General features: G+C 41.7%; 1 protein-coding gene across 2 annotated transcripts; it reads right to left on the reverse strand.

The window, feature by feature from the left end:
• Window positions 1–2889: 2889 nt before the first annotated feature.
• Window positions 2890–13715, reverse strand: LOC137305160 (uncharacterized). 2 transcript variants are annotated; one of them, XM_067973965.1, is made up of 5 exons: window positions 13147–13715; window positions 9398–9676; window positions 8536–8655; window positions 7098–7126; window positions 2890–4875 (listed from the first exon to the last, which is right to left on the reverse strand). In XM_067973965.1, the coding sequence occupies exons 1-5, from the start codon at window positions 13217–13219 to the stop codon at window positions 4723–4725; spliced, it is 654 nt and encodes a 217-aa protein (XP_067830066.1). In that variant the 5' UTR covers window positions 13220–13715; the 3' UTR covers window positions 2890–4722. The 2 variants fall into 2 exon arrangements, with proteins under 2 accessions (XP_067830066.1, XP_067830067.1); XM_067973966.1 differs by lacking the exon at window positions 7098–7126.
• Window positions 13716–22021: the final 8306 nt, after the last annotated feature.

Consider the following 22021-nt stretch of genomic DNA (forward strand, 5'->3'; position numbering starts at 1 on the left):
ACCACACCAAGGTCTCTTAGGCCTCGGCATTTTCTGCCAAATCAGCCCACAATATCATCCTCAAAGACACAGCCAATCCTATGCACCTGTTTCCTGTTACCAACTGACTCCATAAACAACTGATACCTGGCCTAAAAGGGTTAAATTATGAGGACAGGTGCATAGACTAGACTTGTATTTCCTTGAGGATAGAAAATTACGGGGTGATCTAATTGAGGTGCTTAAGATGATTAAAGGAGTTGATAGGGTAGACAGAGAGAAATTATTTCCTCTGATGGGGGAGTCCAGAACAAGGGGGCATAATCTTAAAATTGGAGCTGGGCCGTTCAGAGGTGATGTCAGGAAGCACTTCTTCACACAAAAGCTAGTGGAAATCTGGAACTCTCTCCCCAAAAATGCGGTTGAGGCTGGGGGTCAATTGAAAATTTCAAAACTGAGATTGATAGATTTTTGTTAGGCAAAGGGTATTAAAGATTACGGAACCAAGACGGGTAAATGAAGTTAAGATATAGATCAGCCATGATCTAATTGAATGGCAGATTAGGCTCGAGGGGCTGAGTGGCCTCCTCCTGTTCCTATGTTCTTATGTCCCTCCATCCTCAACTCTAAAATTTGTGCGTGCTATAAAATGAACCAGATTTGCTTTGTTCCTGATCAGGTTAACATTTTATGGGCTTTAACTCAACTTTCACCTCATAGCTTCACAAGTTGCGAGTGGAACTGCAAATAACAGGATGTCAAATGGAATTTTGGTACAAGTACTGCATGTTTCTCCAGGAAAACCGAGGCTTTGCTCTTTGTCACCACAACCTAAGATCCACTTTTGGCTATATCAGCAGATGAACGTTTAACAAGCTTGTCTAACATTGCCCTGTCCGATATTTTAGCGGAGGCTTGAACCCATTCAAAACAAAAGGGTTAATACTTGCATTAAATGGGCTACAGAAGAATATAGATTAAATGTTGGGTCACGCTAATATTACCAACAGTAATTTTATACCACAGAACTGATGTGTTTTGTAGAAAGCAGCGCTACGTGTTGGCAGCTCGCCGTATTGCAGCTATTTATTTTACTCATCCCCCGCCCCGTAGCCTCGCACTATCGAAAATTGCAGTGAATTGGCAATTGCAATAGATTCTTAACGTAGAATGAAACATTAATGTCGCGTGATGTAATTCTATTACTGCACGTTTTATTCAACCGGAGATGAAATACAGATGTCTAAATATTTTAGATATTTAACAAGCCACTACAGTATATTTAATTCATTGTTAAAAGCAGTCGATGTCCCTTACTTCATAAACATCGTTGTTACCTCTAGACTTCACTATTCCAATGCTCTCCTGGCCACCCTCTGATCTTCCACCCTCCATAAACTTGAGCACATCCAAAACTCTGCTGCCCTTATCCCAACTCGCACCAAGTCCAGTTGGACCATGATCCCTGTGCTCACTGACACAACGCCTCGATTTTAAAATTCTTATCCTTGTCTTCAAACCCCTCCATGGCCTCACCCCTCCAAATCTCTGTAACCTCCTCCAGCCTCACAACCCTCCGAGATCTCTGCGCTCCTCCAGTTCTGGCCTCTTGAACAGCACGATTTTACGCTCCATCATTGGCGGCCGTGCCTTCAGCTGCCTATATCCTAAACTCTGGAATTCTCTCCCTAAATCTCTCTGCCTCTCAACCTCTCTCTCCTCCATTAAGGCGCTCCTTAAAACCTACCTCTTTGACCAAGCTTTTGAGACCAAAGGCTTCCACTCAAAACATTACAAGAAATACCAGCTGAAGTGCATTTTTAATGCACTGTAACATCGCAACGGAGTGTGGTATCGCGCTCAAACGGTGTGAGATGATCTCCCCCGGTGGTCTGACACTGTTATCCTCGGAGTCATTGGGACCCACTGCTAAAAGAAAGACTTGCACAAAACAGCAACTTGGCAATGACTGGAAAATCTGTTTTAGGGATGTTGGTTGAGGGGTAAATATTGGCCAGGACACCAGGGATAATTCGCCTGCTCATCTGAGGGGGCAGATGGGGCCTCGGTTTAACGTCTCATCCGAAAAATGGCACCTCCAACAATGCCGCACTCCCTCAGTACTGCACTGAAGTGCCAGCCTTGATTTTGTGCTCAAGAGTCTGGATTGGGACTTGAACCCACAACCTTCTGACACAGAGGCAAAACTGCCACCAACTGAGCCACAGCTTACACTGCTGACCATAATGTCACCATTTACGTTAAGGGAACATAAAAGTGACAGTATCACTGCACCGTGAATTGTAAGAGTGGGTAGGCTATTCGCCGAGGACGCATTAGCGCCTACCTTGGGCGTGCACTCCCTCCCATGGACACACCCACAATTTTCAGTGGGTGTCACTAAGAGTGTGGGGAAAGGGGGAGGGCGTTCCGATTCTACACTCCCAAAGAAATTGTGCACTATCAGATCGGATTTCACGTCCGTTAATATTAATGCATCCCCAGTATCCTGAGCCATCTCGTGAAATTGTTTGCAATTGCAAAAACCCGCGAGCTTAACCCGCATTGACACTTCGCTGTTTTCAAATAAACAGAAGAAAACGGATTTCACCCATACTTGCCGCAATTTCAAAGGACTATATCCAAGGTAAAGTTGCCATCAGAACGCTCGGGCACCATTACGAATCAAGAATTGGGTAGCTACCCCTCGGACCTTCCAGGTAATCCCTTCAAAATCCCCGCTTGAGCTATGCAAAACCATAATAAAGCGCTTGGGACGTCTACCTCTCACACCCACTGGTTAACCAGTTGTCCACGACAGCAAGTAGAGAAAAGTTGAATTTGTAGGGAACATTGGTCTAAATGCGAGGGAAACATAATGAGACGACACGACTATATAAAATGTATTTGTTTATTTCGGTAAAAGTTTGGCCCTGCGCATTCATTTGTCAATAATAGGGTTTATCAAAAGTAACTATTTAGTTACAAAAATTCTGTCTTAAAACGTTCTACTGTACTAGTAAAATCACTGCTTGATTAATGCTGGTTGACCATGTGATGAGTTAGCACGACATTTGCTACTAGCTGCAAAAGATGTATCTCCTCTGCCTGTGTCGAAACGTCTCTTTTGTGCGCTCGGCGCGAATACACACAAGCATGTGACGGAAGCACGTGTGGAATATGACCCAATCAGAACCAGTGCTGGTGGGCCTCAGCTTGACAATGGTGAAATACCAGGCAATGTGACGCGTGTTCCAGGAGGCCTGTACGTTAGCCTTGCACTTGACTTTCTATGGGGTTTTGCACGGCGAGTTCCTGTAAGTCAGATCCAAACAGGTTCTCTACATGGCATCTGGGACCTTGGCAAGCAACTGTGTATCTCCTCAAACAATCAGAATGAAGAATCGTTAATGAGCAGCCAAAGTCTGAACCAGGAAGTGTAAGTTAGAATAGAAAATTCAACGTCAAATCAGGTACAGTTAACAAAATAGAGGGAAAGAAAGAGAGCGATAAAAGAGACAGAAAGAAACATTTAAAAAAATACCAACACTCATTAAAAGCTGAAGGAATGAGACTCGGCCCTTGTCAAACTTAATTTTCAGTACCAGAGAGTTTGTCTGCCAATCACTAAGACTTACCACGCTGTTTAAAGGGTAATTAGACTGGAATGGACATGCCCTAACTTTCTGTGGTGAGTTTAATAAATATCTACCACGTCATAATAGGAACTTCATGCTGTTCAATACATTTGAATGGGGAGCCAGACAGCGTGATACCGTTTTCACACGGCTTACCGAGGGGCAACGCATCTGGGACAGCAACTTCTGGATTCACACGTTTGACTGCGCAGTTGCTGTCCAATTTGCACATAAATAATGGTGAGCACTGTTAGTCTCACCGTTACTTTCACAGCAAAATCCGGCCCATTTAATATACTCACAGCAAGGGTGCGTTTTCTGAACAATGCTGTTCCTTAACAATGCTTAACATGCTGATACTAGCGGGTAATTTTAACCTATCTGGCCGGGCGGGAAACCAGATGATGGGGAAGAACACTGGTTTGACATCCTGCCCAATATTACTCTACATTGCCTTCAATGGACAGTAAAATCAGGCGGGATGTACAACCAGCGTTGCATCCAATCCCATCAGTTTCCAGACGGGCAGGTTAGGTTAAAATTGCCCCCTCTCCCTGTGTTTTTCACAGATTAAAACAGACTTAAGTCCATTAACCGTTCGTACGGCACCAACGCGGTTGGGAAAACATGCCTCATATTCACCATAAAATCTGTACTGTTTGTCAAGCACCTTTAAACATAAAAACTTGCTGTATAATGGGAAGAACATTCTAATGTCATGAGGCTATTAAGCCATACATACTTTCAAAAATGTAATCAGCGGGAATTATGCGATATTCTCCAGGATACAATTTCAGATAACTAAAATGACGCAATGTTACCGGTGGAGTACAAGAAATGGATGGGGAGGAGTGAAATTGGTCTTACACAGTAGCGCAAAACAGGCGATAGCTCATCTGCAGCCAGCATTAGGCTCTGTCCGATTTTCTTCTCCATTGGAGAAGAGATCGGGCGGAGCGCAAAACGGGCTGCCCATGCTCTATCACCCGTTTTACCCTAACGCCTAAGATTAGTTCCACCTGCACCGCCTTTTCGAGGTGCTTGACACGGTTTAAAATTGTTCTTGCCTCCTGAGGCCTTGGAAATTGGCGTGTGTAGACCCAGGTTATTGAGGGTTGCTCATACTCAGTGAGTTTACTGAAGCGTATTCCAAGCGATCTACATTCCTCTTCACTCTACTCTTCTTTCCCTCTTGCTTTATAGTCAACTGGGAGTAATGCAGTAACTGCTCCTGAGCAGCGCCATGCTGGGGAAATGCCTAAAAGTATTAAAATATTAAAATTAGCAATAAACAGCAATCGTCATCACGGAAACTATGTGCTTCCATACATTCTTACTGTGTTCAAATCAAGACTCGTGGAACTTTCTCTTAATTTAACTTATACTTTACCGGACCTCGGCGTACTGAAACTCTTTACATTACTGAACCTTCCATTACTGCCTCGAGATTGTCAAACCCAGTTTTGGTTCACCTAATTACTTATTGTTAATTTATCTTCTCTGCTACTTCAGTATCGGTGGGTCCCTGCACCACGCTCCCTGCCCTTTTACATGGTCCTAATAAAAAAAAACATCAGTTACCAATATCCCAATACCACACATGTACCATCAATCAAAATGTTTGCAATGAGACAAGAGGATTCAATAAAATTCAACCCCATTTATAATTAATCGGGAGTGCAATGGCGATAAAAAGAGATCTGTTCTGTGTTTATCAAGTGACGGAAGGTAAAGAACAGTTTCCACTTCACACCCAATGTGACCATTGGGGCATTTGATGGTCGCTTATAGCATGGGTTTGATGCACAGTAAAGCTCCCTCGATTCTATAAGTGGGCCTTAATCAGGAAGCACAAAAGAGCATTCCTGTACCAGAATTGCAACATGATGTGATTGTCCACAGTCCTTGTGGCTGATAATAGTGACATTGTCAGTTTTTATGGAAATTTAATGCCAAAATTTTGACCGAGACAAACACGTATTAGGACATGATTGGGATAAGAACATAAGAAATAGGAACAGGATTAGGCCATACGGCCCTTCGAGCCTGCTCCGCCTTTCAATAAGATCAATGCTGACCTTCGACCTCAACTCCACTTTCCTGCCCAATCTCAATATCCATTGATTCCCTTAGAGTCGAAAATCTATGGATCTCAGTCCTAAATATACTCAACGACTGAGCAACCACAGCCCGCTGGGGTAGAGAATTCCAAAGATTCACGACCCACTGCATGAAGAAATTCCTCTTCATCTCAGTCCTAAATGTCCAACCCCTTATCCTGAGACTATGCCCCCTAGTTCTAAACTCTCCAGCCAGGGGAAACATCCTCTCAGCATCTAACCTGTCAAGCCTTCTTAGAATCTTATATGTTTCAATGAGATCACCTCTCATTTTTCTAAACTCCAAAGAGTATAGGCTCATTCTACTCAATCTCTCATCCAAGGAATCAATCAAGTGAACCTTCGTTGCACCGCCTCTAGGGCAGCTATATCCTTCCTTAGGTAAGGAGACCAAAACTGTACACAGTACTCCAGGTGTGGTCTCACCAAAGCCCTGTAGAATTGCAGATACGCAGGAATGTAGTAAACCTGTTTCACCTTGGACACCTTACAAACGGGAACGATTGGTGGGGGTTTAATCTTGGCCGGTAGTGCAAAACGGGTGATAGCTAACCGGCAGCCCGTGTTATACCTCGCCCGATTTTATTTTTCATTGACTGAGAAACGGGCTACCAATACGATATCGCTCGTTTTCCGCTATCGCCCAAGATCAATTTGATCCCCTCGATTTGCATCCCATTAGATTGAGTTGATTTGAATTCAGACCATATTGTAGTAGAAGGGTCTTGGTAGTGGCACTATTGCGAATTTCATCTGTTTCAATCAACTGACATTCATATATATATATATATATATAGAATCATTAAATCATAGAATTATACAGCATAGAAGGAGGCCATTCGGCCCATCATGCCTTTGAAAGAACAATGCAATTAGTTCCATTCCCCTGCCCTTTCCCCATAACCTGGCAATTTTTTCACCTTCAGGTATTTATCCGATTCCCTTTTGAACATTATTATTGAATCTGCTCCCACCACCTTTTCAAGCATTGCGTTCCAGATCCTCACAACTCGCTACATGAAGAAATTCTCCTCATCTTGCTTCCAGTTCTTTTGCCAATTACCTTAAATCAATGTCCTCTGGTTACCGACCATTCTGCCACTGGAAACAGTTTCTTCTTATTTATGCTATCAAAATCCTTCATGGTTTTGAAGAGCTCTATTAAATGCCCCTTTAACTTTCTCTGCTCTAAGGAGAACAATCCTATATATATATTCAAATTGAACCTGGGAGTTGAAAGATGACTTTACGCTTTGGATAATGGTGTATTTTGAACCCCTGGGGCCTTAAAATATTTGAACCTTGAAATCCTGTTACAACCGTCTATCATTCGACATGTAAAACATCTGATAGTTCTTACTTGTGCTGTTGCCTGTACATGACCGGAAGCTGTGGTAATGAGAATGTCAGAATTATTTAATGCTGAAAAAATAAAATTAATCATATAACAGGATTTTTAATGCAGTTATTTAGATAGTAATAAGAATGAGCAAGGAATCGCATCTCGGATCTCATAAAAGTTGTGACAAAAATTGAAATTATTTCCCTTCCTGTTAAATTCTACTGAACAAAAAAGAAATTATGGAAAATAAAATAGATATTTAAACTCTGGTTCTTCCCCCGTTAATTATCGTGTCTTCACCATGTTATTGCAACTCGGTACCACTGTGGCCCAGGGACAGTCCAAGCCTTCTCTTCAGTGACATCGTTACAATTTCGCGTTTGAACAAAAGGCGCAATCAGAATTCCTTCTCGTTCTGCTTTTAAACAACACACAAAACAATAGTTTCTTGTTAAACCCTTACAAATCATTGGTAGCAATTACTCTGGTCGCTACGTGTAGCGGCATAGTGAATTCATTAAGATGTACCCTGGTACCTCCTTCTAGCAGAATCGTAAATGCAATTTACCAGAATTATGTTCAATCCCCTCATGGAGGAGAGCAGCAGAAAGCTTGCTAACATTGACCTCTGCACCAAGGAAGAGATATAGAATCATAGAAGTTTACAACATGGAAACAGGCCCTTCGGCCCAACATGTCCATGTCGCCCAGTTTATACCACTAAGCTAGTCCCAATTGCCTGCACTTGGCCCATATCCCTCTATACCCATCTTACCCATGTAACTGTCCAAATGCTTTTTAAGAGATAAAATTGTACCCGCCTCTACTACTGCCTCTGGCAGCTCGTTTCAGACACTCACCACCCTTTGAGTGAAAACATTGCCCCTCTGGACCCTTTTGTATCTCTCCCCTCTCAACTTAAATCTATGCCCCCTCGTTATAGACTCCCCTACCTTTGGGAAAAGATTTTGACTATCTACCTTATCTATGCCCCTCATTATTTTATAGACTTCTATAAGATCACCCCTTAACCTCCTACTCTCCAGGGAAAAAAGTCTCAGTCTATCCAACCTCTCCCTGTAAGTCAAACCATCAAGTCCCGGTAGCATCCTAGTAAATCTTTTCTGCACTCTTTCTAGTTTAATAATATCCTTTCTATAATAGGGTGACCAGAACTGTACACAATATTCCAAGTGTGGCCTAACTAATGTCTTGGGATATAATTAGCCCGGGCTCTGTTATAAACTGCCTCCCTGTTAATGCCTGTCTCGATTAGTTAAACGCTCTGCAGACATTCATGTCATGGCTTCCATATGAAAAATAGTCACTTGGGCACGTTATCAGACAGAGGCTTGAGGGCTGAGGAACGTTACCCCTACATCATTAGCGCCTTCAGAAAAGGGCACAAAAAGGCAATAGTTGATCAGGTACATGTGAATGTTAAGAAAATACGAACTTTTATTTCTCCACATCAGTCGAAATGTCAGAAATATGATTAACACAGCTATCAACGCCAGGGCGACCAGCAAAACCGGTGTTATGTCGGTCCCCGCATCCTTTGTTTCCATCGTGCTGCCTGAAATAACAAGATGAAGTCAGAGTTTTGAATTGAAATTGAAACTTAAAACAAATCACCTTCTTCGCACTAAAGGAAGCAACTTCTGTACTGAGGGCAAATGTTCACATCTCAGTGGAACCAAAATACTTGTACTCCTGCCAGAACTGTGCCCTACCAGCAAAACCATGCCCTCGCCTCCCTTCTTCCAGATGCTGACGTGCCCACTCTACATCAACAGCACCAACTCCTTCAAAGCAAATGGGGGGGAAGTAGGTGAGACCAATGTTCTGAACATTGCCTTGCAGAGTCCCATCATAAAGATGAAGCTGCTCCTGAAACTTGCTTTGGTGTAACTTGGAACAGCGCAGAAAGCCAAAGAGGCTGAACTCAAAGTGGAGATGGTGGGGGGTTTGGCGAGGACTGGAAATCGAGCCACCGAAGTCATATTTCCAGAAAGAATGAAGATGTTCAGCAAAGCAGTCACCCAATCTGCAATTGATCTCTGCAAGGCAGAAGGGACCACACCGTGAATAGTAAATAACGGGGCAGTTTTCTCCGTTCATATGCCTGGGACTATTGGATCACGCGGGCGCACCCATTACAGGTGGACAGAAGTACACGGTCGTAAAGGATCCCGCCGCATTTTACGCCCATTGAACATAAAATCAGTCGAGTTAAATCAACATTGTGGAAAAATTATTTTATATGGGTAAAATCACAAAAAATGTTCTCTAAATCATTATTTTCAATTACTACTTACATCTCACTTCCAGTGTGGTGCCATTGGTGACTCTCTGTCTCTTTTCTGCAACTTGACAGTAATAGGTGACTGAGTCTCTCGCCATGAAGCCAAAGATTTTAATAAAAATTTCATCCTTGCCAAACGCCTCCTGGGCCACTTTCTGCAAGTGGTCTTTATACGATGGACTTTTGTCCCGATTTTCGCCGGTCGATAGACCTCGTGTCCACTTTGTTATGTTGAACAGTGAACCCTTTCCCTCAGAATCCAGGGCGCAGCTCAATGTCACCGACTGGCTCTCTGTTAAGGTTATAAATGGAGAGAACTGAAATATGGCACCATTCATCTGATCATTAATTTTAAATTCCACCAAATCTATCACATGCGACTCTATAATTTAGACTAGCCGATTAGAAATCTATAATGTGGAGAATGGGGATTCTGCTAGTCTCCAGTCTCCATATTATGTTAACACTAGTCAATCATATATCTAAAATATATAAACGCAAGTCTATTAATTATTTGTTATACATAAATACTAGTCCAAGAATCATCTATTATATATTAAAGTTTGACTCTCGCCTGTCTGCCATGTTCAGAGCCGTTGGCGGAAGTTTTGTATCTCTAGCCCGTTATTTCCCACATTTAATTATCACAAATAGTTCACCCCTGTCTGTTGAGCCCGAGATGTGTTGGAGCAGAAGCTTCGGACCCATCCGTCAAAGTGTCACATTTTGTTACCAAAACAAAACAGTCTTGCCAAACAATTGTATGTTGCAATTATCCCTCAACTATGCGTGGAAGCTTACAGCAATTCACTGGACGTGGCTAGTCAGACCACTATTCATGGGGACAATAGAGCAGCTGTCCCAAAGAAACAGAACCGTTCAATGTAGTTCCATCATGGCACTAAATATCACAGCTGTGCTCCAGGCTATCCGGCAACATGCCTCATTCCCGCGGTCAATTAAGCCTCCAAATAAAACTAAACAAAGCATAGAGAAATCACGAACCGGTTACTATCTATTGCACATTAATTGCAGCCAGTACAGCAGTAATATGGTCACTGTAGGAAAGAACTTCCACAGCATCTAACACCACAACTACAGATGGCCGTGTACGAATTTTTGGGAATGATTTCCTCCGGTCTTTATGTTCATAACTTTTACAATTTTGCTAGAAATTCGACCTCGGGAAATCTTCTCGAACTGTTCATCACAGACTAGAATGTTAATATCGCTCAGGTTAATTTCAGGTCTCCGCTCCCCACACACAATGAGCGGGCGAAATTAACCCCGTAGGTTTCAGCCAATGTATAGGTGAATCCCAGTAGCCGATATCTGTCAACAGACTCTACAGGTGTCTCAGAAGAAATATAGGTCAAAATAAATCCAAATGTGCAATTCACTTAAAAACCATTGTACTTGCGTGTGTATGGTTGGTTTCGCGTGGAAATATCTCAAAACACTTCAGATCATCAATTATTTTTTATAATGCAGTGACGCTCTGCAATGATTCATCACCAGCCGCGTCCCGGTAAACAGTAAGAACATATGAACGTCAGTTAATCCGCCCCCCACCCCCTTTTAGTGGCATTGGGTGCGGGAGGACTGGCTCCCAGGACACCGGGATAACCATCGCTCACTTTTGCATAGCGTCCTGGAATCTTTGACCTGGATCCGAACCCCTGTAACAGGCAAATCAGCCTCCCTTTTAGGTCTCCCCCGTAAGGAGGGCACCTCCGACAGTTCTCCCGCAATACAGCACTGGAGCGCTAGCACACCTGCGGTTCCGGCGTTGGGTTTGACTCCAGTATTTTCTGACTCAGAAGAAAGAGTTCTACTAACCTATCAATAATTTATCTTATTAGAAGAGAGAAGCTATAGCTCTTGAATCAATTGGCAGAGAAAATTCATGGTAGGAAATCGTTAATTTCTGAAATTGTTTCTAGTCCTTTAATATGACTGGAAGCAAAGCCTTGTATCTGCTAAAAAACGGATTGTCTTTTTTTTTTAGGAAGTACTAGTAAGAGTTGTTGCTTTGAGGAGACTTTAAATTAGTATATAGAAAATCTACGGGCGAACTATTGATGTAAATTATGCAAAATTCCGAGCCCGTATTTTTATTGAAACATTTTTTATTATGCTTCGTTGTGACTTATAATATGCCTCCATTTTTATAAAAATTACCTGAAACATTACATTTCCCCGGATGAATGATATAAATATTTACAAATGCGTTGAGAGGGCGTTCAGGGCTAAGTCTGAGGATTCCCCTGTGTATTTGCCAAACTGCTGATTTAACACTCATCTCAAAGACAACCCGTGTGAGAATCGTATGACCGTCCCAATATTCCCAGGGGTATCCCGCAGCATGTCGCAAGCGCGTATTGGATGAAATAAAATATATAGTGAACCTGTGGTAACATCCTTTTTGTTTCGTAAAAATCTACTCGGCTTTTTGCACCGAAGCTACTTTGCGTTATTATGGAGGATGCATGCTCGAATTCAAGGAACACAGAGCTAAATATACACGCACAGTAACAGAATGGGGATGATTTTTCGCGGCCTACAGCTATTTGAAGCTACAAGTGACGGATGCAACTGCATACTTCAATAGATTGGAGTCTGAGCTGTACAAAGCTCAAACTCTAACCCACAATCTATAAAATAAACCCAACACATTTATTATTAGGATTCTATTGTTGAATCCCAAAGCGGCCGGCCGCTGTCTATTTAAGCATTAAATGCAGGAGCCTTTGGATAGAAGTTTCCATGCGGCTACCCAACGCCGCACAAGGCCCGTGAAAGAGCGGGTGGCTTATCGGAAAATCGGGGCTGCACTTCGCAAGATTTTCCTACGATCATCGTCAATGGACAGAAAATCAGGGGCAGTCCTCCCACGATTTCCCCATAGGCCACCTAATGAGTGCGAGACCCCGAAAGTAGCGCTCGAAAAATTCCGCTCAGATTTCCAAAGTAGGTGTGCGAGTGAAAGGTGGTGATAGTGTTTCCGTGTTCATGCTTATCAATTTCCAAACAGAATGAATCATACCTGGTGAGCCGAACTGCACATTTATTTTGGATACTTTCTGCGTTGGCAATTTGCTGGACCAAAGGTCGGCTTCGGGCCATTCCGGTTACATTGATATCTTCATTAACGACAATAGTTTACCGTCAGACAAATGAAACTTTTGGCGTATAGCATCTTTTTTTGCCCCATATCTTTCGCATTTAATGTCCGCTTAACCTGGCACCACCCACGGGTGTTTGGTTTAATTGGAGGGGGGCGTGCAAAACAGTACAGTCTGTACTGCACTCATTACGGAATTATAAATATATAATGTTTAAATTTAATACTGACTAGTGATAAATGCATTTTAAACTGCAAATCATAGAAGTGGTACCGTTCAATCATAAATCAACACAAGACATACTAACTAACGATTTGTGGAATGCTACAGGATGCCAATATCTTTATGAAATTACTCATCTGACATTAAAGTCCACAAATGCAGCACTCCTTCGAAGCGAGCTAATCAAATCGTTTCACGTTAGAATTTTATATCCAATCTATTACGGTTAAACTTGAAGTTTTGCAGAAAATGGCAACCATCGGCGCCAAAACAATTTCGTGGCAAGATCGCCTTAACATTACCATAAGATACTGCAAATATTTCACAAATTGCAAAAAAAAAATCATTTTAAAAGTTATGCCGTTATTCACTGGAGTATCTGCATTTTATAATAGAGGTGAATAAGTTAACTCACCAGTGCATAGTACAAAGAGAATCAGGTGCATAAAGGCAATTCGCTGGATGATTAGCATCTTCCATGTGCACATGGTAAAGATATGGAGAGAGTGTGATGCAGCCCGTAGATGAACAATCTTAATACAATAAGGTGAGCGTGAATGGAACTATTTGCGGTCTCTCTATTTTGGATACCCAGAGCTCCATTTATCGTCCGGTCAGAAGGGGAAAAACCCGACTTCAGAATGCCCAATGTGAAGAAAAACTCCAAAGCCGACAAAAAGTTAAAAGGCATTTGTCTTTGGTGCTTATTTTGGCGTTCATAGAGTAAAGGGAAGGTTACAGTCCAAATGATGTCCTTATCAATATATAATCACATAAATTGTATGCTCCTGAGGCACGTCGAATATCCGCAAAATCGTGGGCTATCTGATTTTAATCGACGGAAAATCACATTCTGCAGGTGCGCAATTTCGCTGTATACGGCCCGGGAGAGCAGCAGGAGCGCGGAAAGAGGCTTTTTAGCCGCCTAGCGTGCTGCAAGTGTCTCCAATTCCGTCTAACCTAGACTCTGTTTATAATGTAAACCTTCCGCTGAAAAATAAAATGAACAGAAAGAAGAATTACTTTGCTTGCTATGTGTGATTACATTCTAAAAATGTTACTTCTTAAACGCTTTTGAGGAGCTCACTGCAGACAGTGGCTTAATCTACACGAAGGGCAAAGGGGCCTCAAGATGAATAAGAAGGCGATTGGACAGATTATCGCCATGGCAACGAAGGTCATTGTACCAGTTGTTGTCATACATTTCGTCCATGAGACCCACATCCTGCTCTCATGAACCTATTTCCACTAAACTGCTAACCACCCACCTTCCCGTCCCAGCCCCCCATGCTAAATGATATTGTAAACGGTTCCCTCCCATCAAGTACTGCCCCCTCCCTTTCAAGTCTGCCGGCTCTGACTTTTAGATTACCGCCCCATCTCCAGCCTCCTTTTTTCTCTCCAAAGAACGCGTTGTCGCCTTCAAAATCCGTACGTATCTTTCCCGCAGCTCCATGTTTGAATCTCTCCAATGCGGTTTCTGCCCCAGTTATGTGAACAGATTGTGCGCCATGTGCATTCAAGTCTCCGCCCTTGGACTTAAGGGAGTGAAGTTAGGGGCCGTGCCTGGGAGAACGGCCGGGGTGCGAGAGATTAAGGGTTTTACTAAGGATTAGGGCAGCAACAGCGGGGTTAGGAAGTGATTCAACAGATTGACAGCTGTAGAAGTAGCCTGGAGAACAGAGGGCCGAAGACCAGACACGTGGGAGTTTGAAAGTGTAGTTGTAAGTGCGTTGGGGAGAGGTTTTTTTTAAAGTGAGTCAATAATGAAAAACAACTCGATCAAGTATCACCCACGCTGCACCCAAATAGAAGGAGCAAAACAACAAATGCCTAAAATATAACCTGGTGAAAGGAGGCCGAACTGCCTCCAACATTCGGAAGTACAAAACTTCAACCGCATGCGTGAGAAATGTTGAAGCAAAGCTCTATTTAGGTTTTCTGCGCCAAAGTCACCCAATTAACAAAGGAAACACGTTTGCTTGTTTCTGGTGAGGTTCAAGCTTTAAAAAGGTGTCTGCGTGATAGTAAAAATGGCATGAACTAAATACCAACCTTGGATTAAGCATAATCATGGTGCTTCACCAATGGCATTCGGAAGTACTTTTTGCTTAACGAAATCTCTCTGGTTGTTCAATTTTTGATTGAATAGGATCGTTTGCATCCCCGCTATGTTGGTGTTTGTTCGGAGCCATGCCAGTTGCCCAGTCATATGAAAAGTAGATTAGTATTGAGTCAAATTCATTGTATCATAGTAGGTACAGCACAGGAGGAGGCCATTCGGCCCATAGTGCCTGTGCCTGCTCTTTGAAAGAGTTATCCAATTAGTCCCATTCTCCTGCTCTTTCCCCATAGCCCTGTAAATTCTTTCCCCTCAAGTATGTATCCAATTCCCTTTTGAAAGTTACTCTTCAATCTGCTTTCACCACCCTTTCAGGCAGTGCAGTCCAAATCATTACAAAATCCTGTGTAAAAAAAAACGTCACCTCTGGCTCTTTTGCCAATCACCTTAAATCGGTGTCCTCTGGTTACCGACCCTTCTGCCACTGGAAACAGTTTCTCCTTATTACCTGTCAAACCGGTCATGATTTTGAACACCTCTATCAAATCTCCTCTTTAACTTCTCCATTCTAAGAAGATTCTCCTCTTCTTGCGTGATGTTCGACTGCAGTGTGGTGAAGAGGCTGTTCTTCTCGCAAAGTCTTCCTTTTATATTGTTTTTACCAATAGGCGATAGGTTAGGGGAGTGTCATTCTTTTTGTCCAATTGCTCCCTGTTGGTATATCAATTACCATACCTCAATGATTGACAGTTTAGGCTTTGACCATGTGACTGGGGACCCTTTGATGTAGAACAGACCATGTGGACCTCGTGGACTGAAGAATTAACCAAACTTCAGGCGGATGATCAAAATACTTGGTTTAAGGTTATACACATTACATGATTTGCCTGATGTGTGCATGAATTGTTACATCATTACACAATAACGTTGTGAATTATAAAGTGTATAACAGGAATTTATAGAGGAAAATCATATGTATGGTTTGATTTTGCTTCATCAATGTTCATATGAATGATAACATCATTAAATAATTACTTTTGATTAACAAAACCACAGTGAGTGAGGGTGACTTTCTTTGCTTGACTATTCGTCCAGTTCCAAGAATCACAGGAAGTAAGGCATACACTACAGCTCCTCCAGCCTCTCAACAGAACTGAAATCCCTCATCCCTGGCACCATTCTAATAAATCTCTCCTGCGCCCTCTTTAAAGCATCTGAAGACATCCTTCCTAAAGTGTAATGCAGAATTGAACACAACACTTCAGCTGAGGCCTGATCAGTGTTTTATAAAGATTTAGCATAACTTCCTTGCTTTTGTACTCTACGCCTCCATTAATAGTGCCCAGCATCCTATGTGCTTTGTTTAGAGCCTTCTCAGCTTGCCCTGCCACCTTCAAAGATTTGTGTATGTGCATCCCCATGTCTCTCTGTTCCTGCACACCCGTTAAAATTATACCACTTAGTTTACATTGCCTCTCCTCATTCTTCCTACCAAAATGCATCATTTCACACTTCTCTGCCTTAAATTTCACCTCCCATGTGTCTGCCCATTTCACCAGTCTTTCTATGTCCTCCTGAAGTCTCTTACTATCTTCCATATTGTTTACTACATTTCCGAGTTTCGTGACATCTGCAAACTTTGAAATTATACCCTCTATACCAAAGTAAAGGCCATTAACATATATCATAAAGAGCAGTGGTCCTAATACTAACCCCTGTGGAATTCCACTGTATATTTCACTCCAGTCTGCAAAACAACCGTTCACCACTACTCTCTGCTTTCTGTCCCCTAGGCAATTTTGTATCCACGCTGCCATTGTCTCTTTAATCCTATGGGCTTTATTTTTACTAACAAGTCTATTATGTGATACTTTGTCAAATGCCTTTTAGAAGTCCATATACACAACATCAACTGCACTAGCCTCATCAACCCTCTCCATTACTTCAGAAGAACTCAATCAAGTTAGTCAAACACGATTTTCTTGCAACAAATCCGTGCTGACTTTCATTTATTAGCCCATAATTTTCCAAATGCCAATAAATATTGTTCGGATTATTATTATTGAGAAAATGTCTTGATAAATTGACTTTCACATTTTGGTTCTGACTTAAGATTAAGAGACGTTTTAAGGTACTGCAGAGGCGATTCACAATCCCTCAAACTCGAAAAGGCCTCGTTTTGTTTTCGGCTGGCTTTGTACACTTTGTCGCCTCGATTATCACTGGGTGCATGTTATATTCAATCAAGGAAAGATGACATCCACTCATTTAATCAAGAAAACGGAGAGGGTTGATGAGGGTGGTGCGGTTGATGTTGTGTATATGGACTTTCAAAGGGTGTTTGATAAAGTACCACATAATAGACTTGTCAGCAAAATTGAAGCCCATTGGATTAAAGGGGCAGCGGCAGCGTGGATACAAAATTGGCTCAGGGACAAAAAGCAGAGAGTAGTGGTGAACGGTTGTTTTTCGGACTGGAGTGAAGTAGACAGTGGTGCCCCCCAGGGGTCGGTATTAGGACCACTGCTCTTTTCATATATATTAATGACCTGGACTTGGGTAAACAGGGCATAATTTCAAAGTTTTCAGATAAGACGAAACTCGGAAATGTAGTAAAGCTCTTTCTGTTCCTGCACGCCCTTTAAAATTGTACCATTTAGTGTATATTGCCTCTCCTCATTCTTTCTACCAAAATATTATCTATTTGTTAGCTGATTCGGTCTTGATCTTAATGCTGCGAAACTATGCATTCATTCTGCAATGTTCTTGACAAGTCAGTAACACCTCGATGGGGTAGCAATTCGATTATTTCCTGTTGGAACATGAAAAGTGAGAATTTGATTAGTTCTGGAACAATGTTAATACAGAGAATTAGCCTCTTCAATCATTCGTGATTTCCGCCCATGCCTTTTATTGCTGATGCAGTGCGGTTATCCTCGTTGTATCAATATCACTGAACAAGGTTTAACGAGGCAGCAAGAAACATATAAACAGGGAAATTGGATAGAATTAGATAGTTTGTTGTTAAACTGAAGTCGCCCGTGGTAAAACACATTGACAATAATTAGTTTTGCCTACAAATCGGTGTCTACCAACCCGACTACATCTGGACCATGCTGTTAGTGGATGGCAGGGAATGTTAAGCTACGTCCCTTAGTTACATTTTATGAATATTTTTGCATTATTAAGCAAATTACTCTCAGCGTCCACTCAGCTTTCAAGATGTCCGCATTTAAAACAAATCACTTTAGCACATAGACCGTTCCCCTCAGAATATTAATTGAGACATGCATCGTGTGGAGAGGCAACTTGCGCTTTTTATTATATAGTTGATTGATTGCAGAGTTGTGCGAGATCGTACCTGTGCTGCTCAGTATAAGAGTCCACATCGTGCAGATTCAAGCACTTCTATAATAGGGAGAAATCCATCTTACCTCAAACTTTGTTGTTAAAAAGGTTTATTTTAATTTATTCAGGATATTCTGGAAATATAATGGTAGGTACTCACATTGGCAGGATGTGACTAGTGGAGTCCTGCAGGGATCTGTCTTGGGGCCTCAATTATTCACAATATTCATTAACGACTTAGATAAAGGCATAGAAAGTCTCATATCTAAGTTTGCCGATGACACAAAGATTGGTGGCATTGTAAACAGTGTAGAAGAAAACATAAAATTACAAAGGGATATTGATAGATTAGGTGAATGGGCAAAATTGTGGCAAATGGAATTCAATGTAGGCAAATGTGAGGTCATCCACTTTGGACCAAAAAAGGATAGAACAGGGTACTTTCTAAATGGTAAAAAGTTAAAAACAGTGGATGTCCAAAGGGACTTAAGGGTTCAGGTACATAGATCATTGAAGTGTCATGAACAGGTGCAGAAAATAATCAATAAGGCTAATGGAATGCTGGCCTTTATATCTAGAGGACTAGAATACAAGGGGGCAGAAGTTATGGTGCAGCTATACAAAACCCTGGTTAGACCGGACCTGGAGTACTGTGAGCAGTTCTGGGCACCGCACCTTCGGAAGGACATATTGGCCTTGGGGGGAGTGCAGCGTAGGTTTACTAGAATGATACCCGGATTTCAAGGGTTAAGTTATGAGGCGAGATTACACAAATTGGGGTTGTATTCTCTAGAGTTTAGAATGTAAAGCGGGTGATTTGATCGAAGTTTATAAGATGTTAAGGGGAACAGATACGGTGGATAGAGAGAAACTATTTCCGCTGGTTGGGGATTCTAGGAGTAGGGGGCACAGTCTAAAAATTAGAGCCAGACCTTTCAGGAGTGCGATTAGAAAACACTTCTACACACAAAGGGTGGTAGAAGTTTGGAACTCTCTTCCGCAAATGGCAATTGATACTAGCTCAATTGCTAAATTTAAATGTGAGATAGATAGCTTTTTGGCAACCAAAGGTATTAAGGGATATGGGGCAAAGGCGGGTGTATGGAGTTAGATCACAGATCAGCCATGATCTTATCAAATGGCGGAGCGGGCTCGAGGGGCTGAACGGCCTACTCCTGTTCCTATGTTCCTATATGTTACCACGTATGCCGAATCCACGTCAGAGTGATTGCCAGTTTCATTCTGTGAGACAACTGTAGCGAAATAATAATACACCATAACCTTGAATAATTAAATTCCCAAATGATATACTTAGAAAAGCAACGTTTACAATGTTGCAAGTACATCTATGTAATAATACGACGGTCTTATACGAAGACAAAGGACAGTGGAGAACCCACGGAATGGGAGAGATACAAAGGACAGCAAGGGGATAAAAATAAAGTGGTAAGAGCTGCAAAACGAGAATACGGGAAAAAACTTGCAAGGGATATTAAGTACAACATTAAAGGCTTTTACAAATATATTAAGAGAATGAGGGTGGCTAAGAGTAATGTTGACCCCTTTATGACAGATTCAGATGATATTGTAATTGAAAATCAGGAAATGGCAGACTTACTAAACAGATACTTGATATCAGTCTTCACAGTACAACATAAGGATAAGGTACCAGAGATACAAGCAAACTAAAAATAAATCAAGGGGAGGAACTAACTAGATTCAGTATGAGTTTTTTAAAATGGTGATGGAGAAACTAAGGGGATTAAAGATAGACAAATCCCCAGGACCCGATAGTTTCCACCCCAGAGTATTAGAAGATGTAAGTGAGGAAATTGTTGATGCATTAGTCATGATCGTCCAAAACTCTCTTGATTCAGGAATTGTCTCCTTGGATTAGAAAATTGCCAATGTCACTCCATTATTTAAGAAGGGTAGGAGAGATAAATTAGGAAACTATAGGCCTATTAGGCTAACTACAGTTGTGGAGAAGTTACTAGAATCTGCTATAACGGACAGAGTGACTGAGTATTTGTATAAATATAAGCTGATCAGAGAGAGCCAGCATGGATTTGTAAAGGGTGCGTCATGTCTAACGAATCTAGTTGAATTTTTTGAACAGGTAACAAACGTGTTAGAAAAGGGAGTCTCTGTGGATGTTATTTGTATGGACATCCAGAAAGCATTCGATAAGGTTCCACATAAGAGACTGTTAACCAAAGTGAGAGTGCATGGAATTGGAGGCAACCTATTGACTTGGATAGGGAGTTGTTTATGAGGTGGGAGACAGAGATAAGGGACAATGGGTATATAATCAAATTGGCAGGAGGTGTCCCCTAGCGATCTGTACTGGGGCTTCAGCTTTTCACCATATTTATAAATGACTTGGATGAAGTAATAGAAAGCCATATATCTAAGTTTGCTGACAATACTAAGTTACGTGGCACAGTAAATGGTGTAGATGGGAGCAGAAAGTTGCAAAGGGACATTGATAGATTAAGTGAGAGGACAAAACTGTGGCGATGGTGTTCAGTATGAAAAAGTGTGAGGTCATCCACTTTGGACCTAAGAAAGATAGATCAGGGTATTTTCTACATGGTGATAAGCTGGAAACTGTGGGTGAGCAGAGAGATTTATCGGTTGGAGTGCAGAAATCACTAAAAGCTAATGGACAGGTACAAAACATAATTAAGAAGGCGAATGGAATTTTGGCCTTTATCTCAAGGGGACTGGAATAAAAAAGGGTGGAAGTTATGTTACAGCTGTACAAAGCTCTGGTTAGAGCCCATCTGGAGTATTGCATTCAGTTATGGGGAAAATACCTCAGGAAGGATGGATTGACCTTGGAGCGACGCAGTTTCACCAGAATGATACCGGGGTTAAATTATGAGGACAGATTGCATAGACTAGGCTTGCATTCCCAAGAATATAGAAGATTAAGGGGTGATGGAATTAAGGTGTTTAATATAATCAAACGAATTGATAGGGTAAATGGGGAGAAACTATTTCCTCTGGTGGGGGAGTCCAGAACAAGGGGGCATAACCTTAAAATTAGAGCCATGCCGTTCTGGAGTGATGTCAGAAAGCACTTCTTCACACAAGGGGAAATAGAAATTAGGATCTCTCTCCCCAAAAAGCTCTTGAGGCTAGGTCAAAATTTTAAAACTGAGATTCATAGATTTTTGTTAGGCAAGGATATTAAAGGTTACGACACCAAGACTGGTAGATGGAGTGACGATACAGACCAGCCGCGATCTAATTGAATGGTGAAACAAGCTCGAGGGGCTGAATGGCCTACTTTTGTGCCTATGTTGCTGTGTTCCGATAAGGTTGCCGATTTTAAAGAGAATATCTGTCTTTCTATCATCTATCTATCATCATATACCTATCCATCTTTCATTATCTATCTATATATTTTTCGATCATCTATCTATCATCATATATCTATCTATCTATTATACAAGTTCGTGAGTGTTAACTATAAAATGTGTCATGACATTTCTCAAAAAGTAACTCTAAACTGCAACAATGTGTGTTAATGACCGCTTACACTTCCACTGACGGACAGATACAGTTACATAAAACTGTGGATGCGAACACATATGTGCTGATAGAGAATGATTTGCTTTGGCCGCTATGTGCTAAGCCTGGCTGGAAGATTTACTGGCCTTTAAATTTGTAGCCTAATGCTCAAAGCGTTGTAAGTTTACAATTTCCATAGATAACGCAATATTGGAAGATTTGCTCTCTAATGTTTTGGGACACGCAAAATGAATTTTAAAAGATCATAACAACCAGAGCAATTCCTCACCCCAGATGAAATCTCCCCGTTATGTTTAAGACTCACTAATAGCGACTGCGGGGTTCTTCCTTATTCGTGTCA

Source organism: Heptranchias perlo, chromosome 39, assembly GCF_035084215.1.
Source record: "Heptranchias perlo isolate sHepPer1 chromosome 39, sHepPer1.hap1, whole genome shotgun sequence".
Lineage (NCBI taxonomy): Eukaryota > Metazoa > Chordata > Chondrichthyes > Hexanchiformes > Hexanchidae > Heptranchias > Heptranchias perlo.

Coding starts and splice junctions, on each gene's coding strand:
- LOC137305160 (XM_067973965.1), bottom strand. CDS start 13,219: ATGTGCACATGGAAGATGCTAATCATCCAGCGAATTGCCTTTATGCAC. Junction 8,656..9,397: donor CACCACACTGGAAGTGAGAT/GTAAGTAGTAAT, acceptor TTGTTATTTCAG/GCAGCACGATGGAAACAAAG. Junction 7,127..8,535: donor ACTGATGTGGAGAAATAAAA/GTTCGTATTTTC, acceptor TCATTACCACAG/CTTCCGGTCATGTACAGGCA.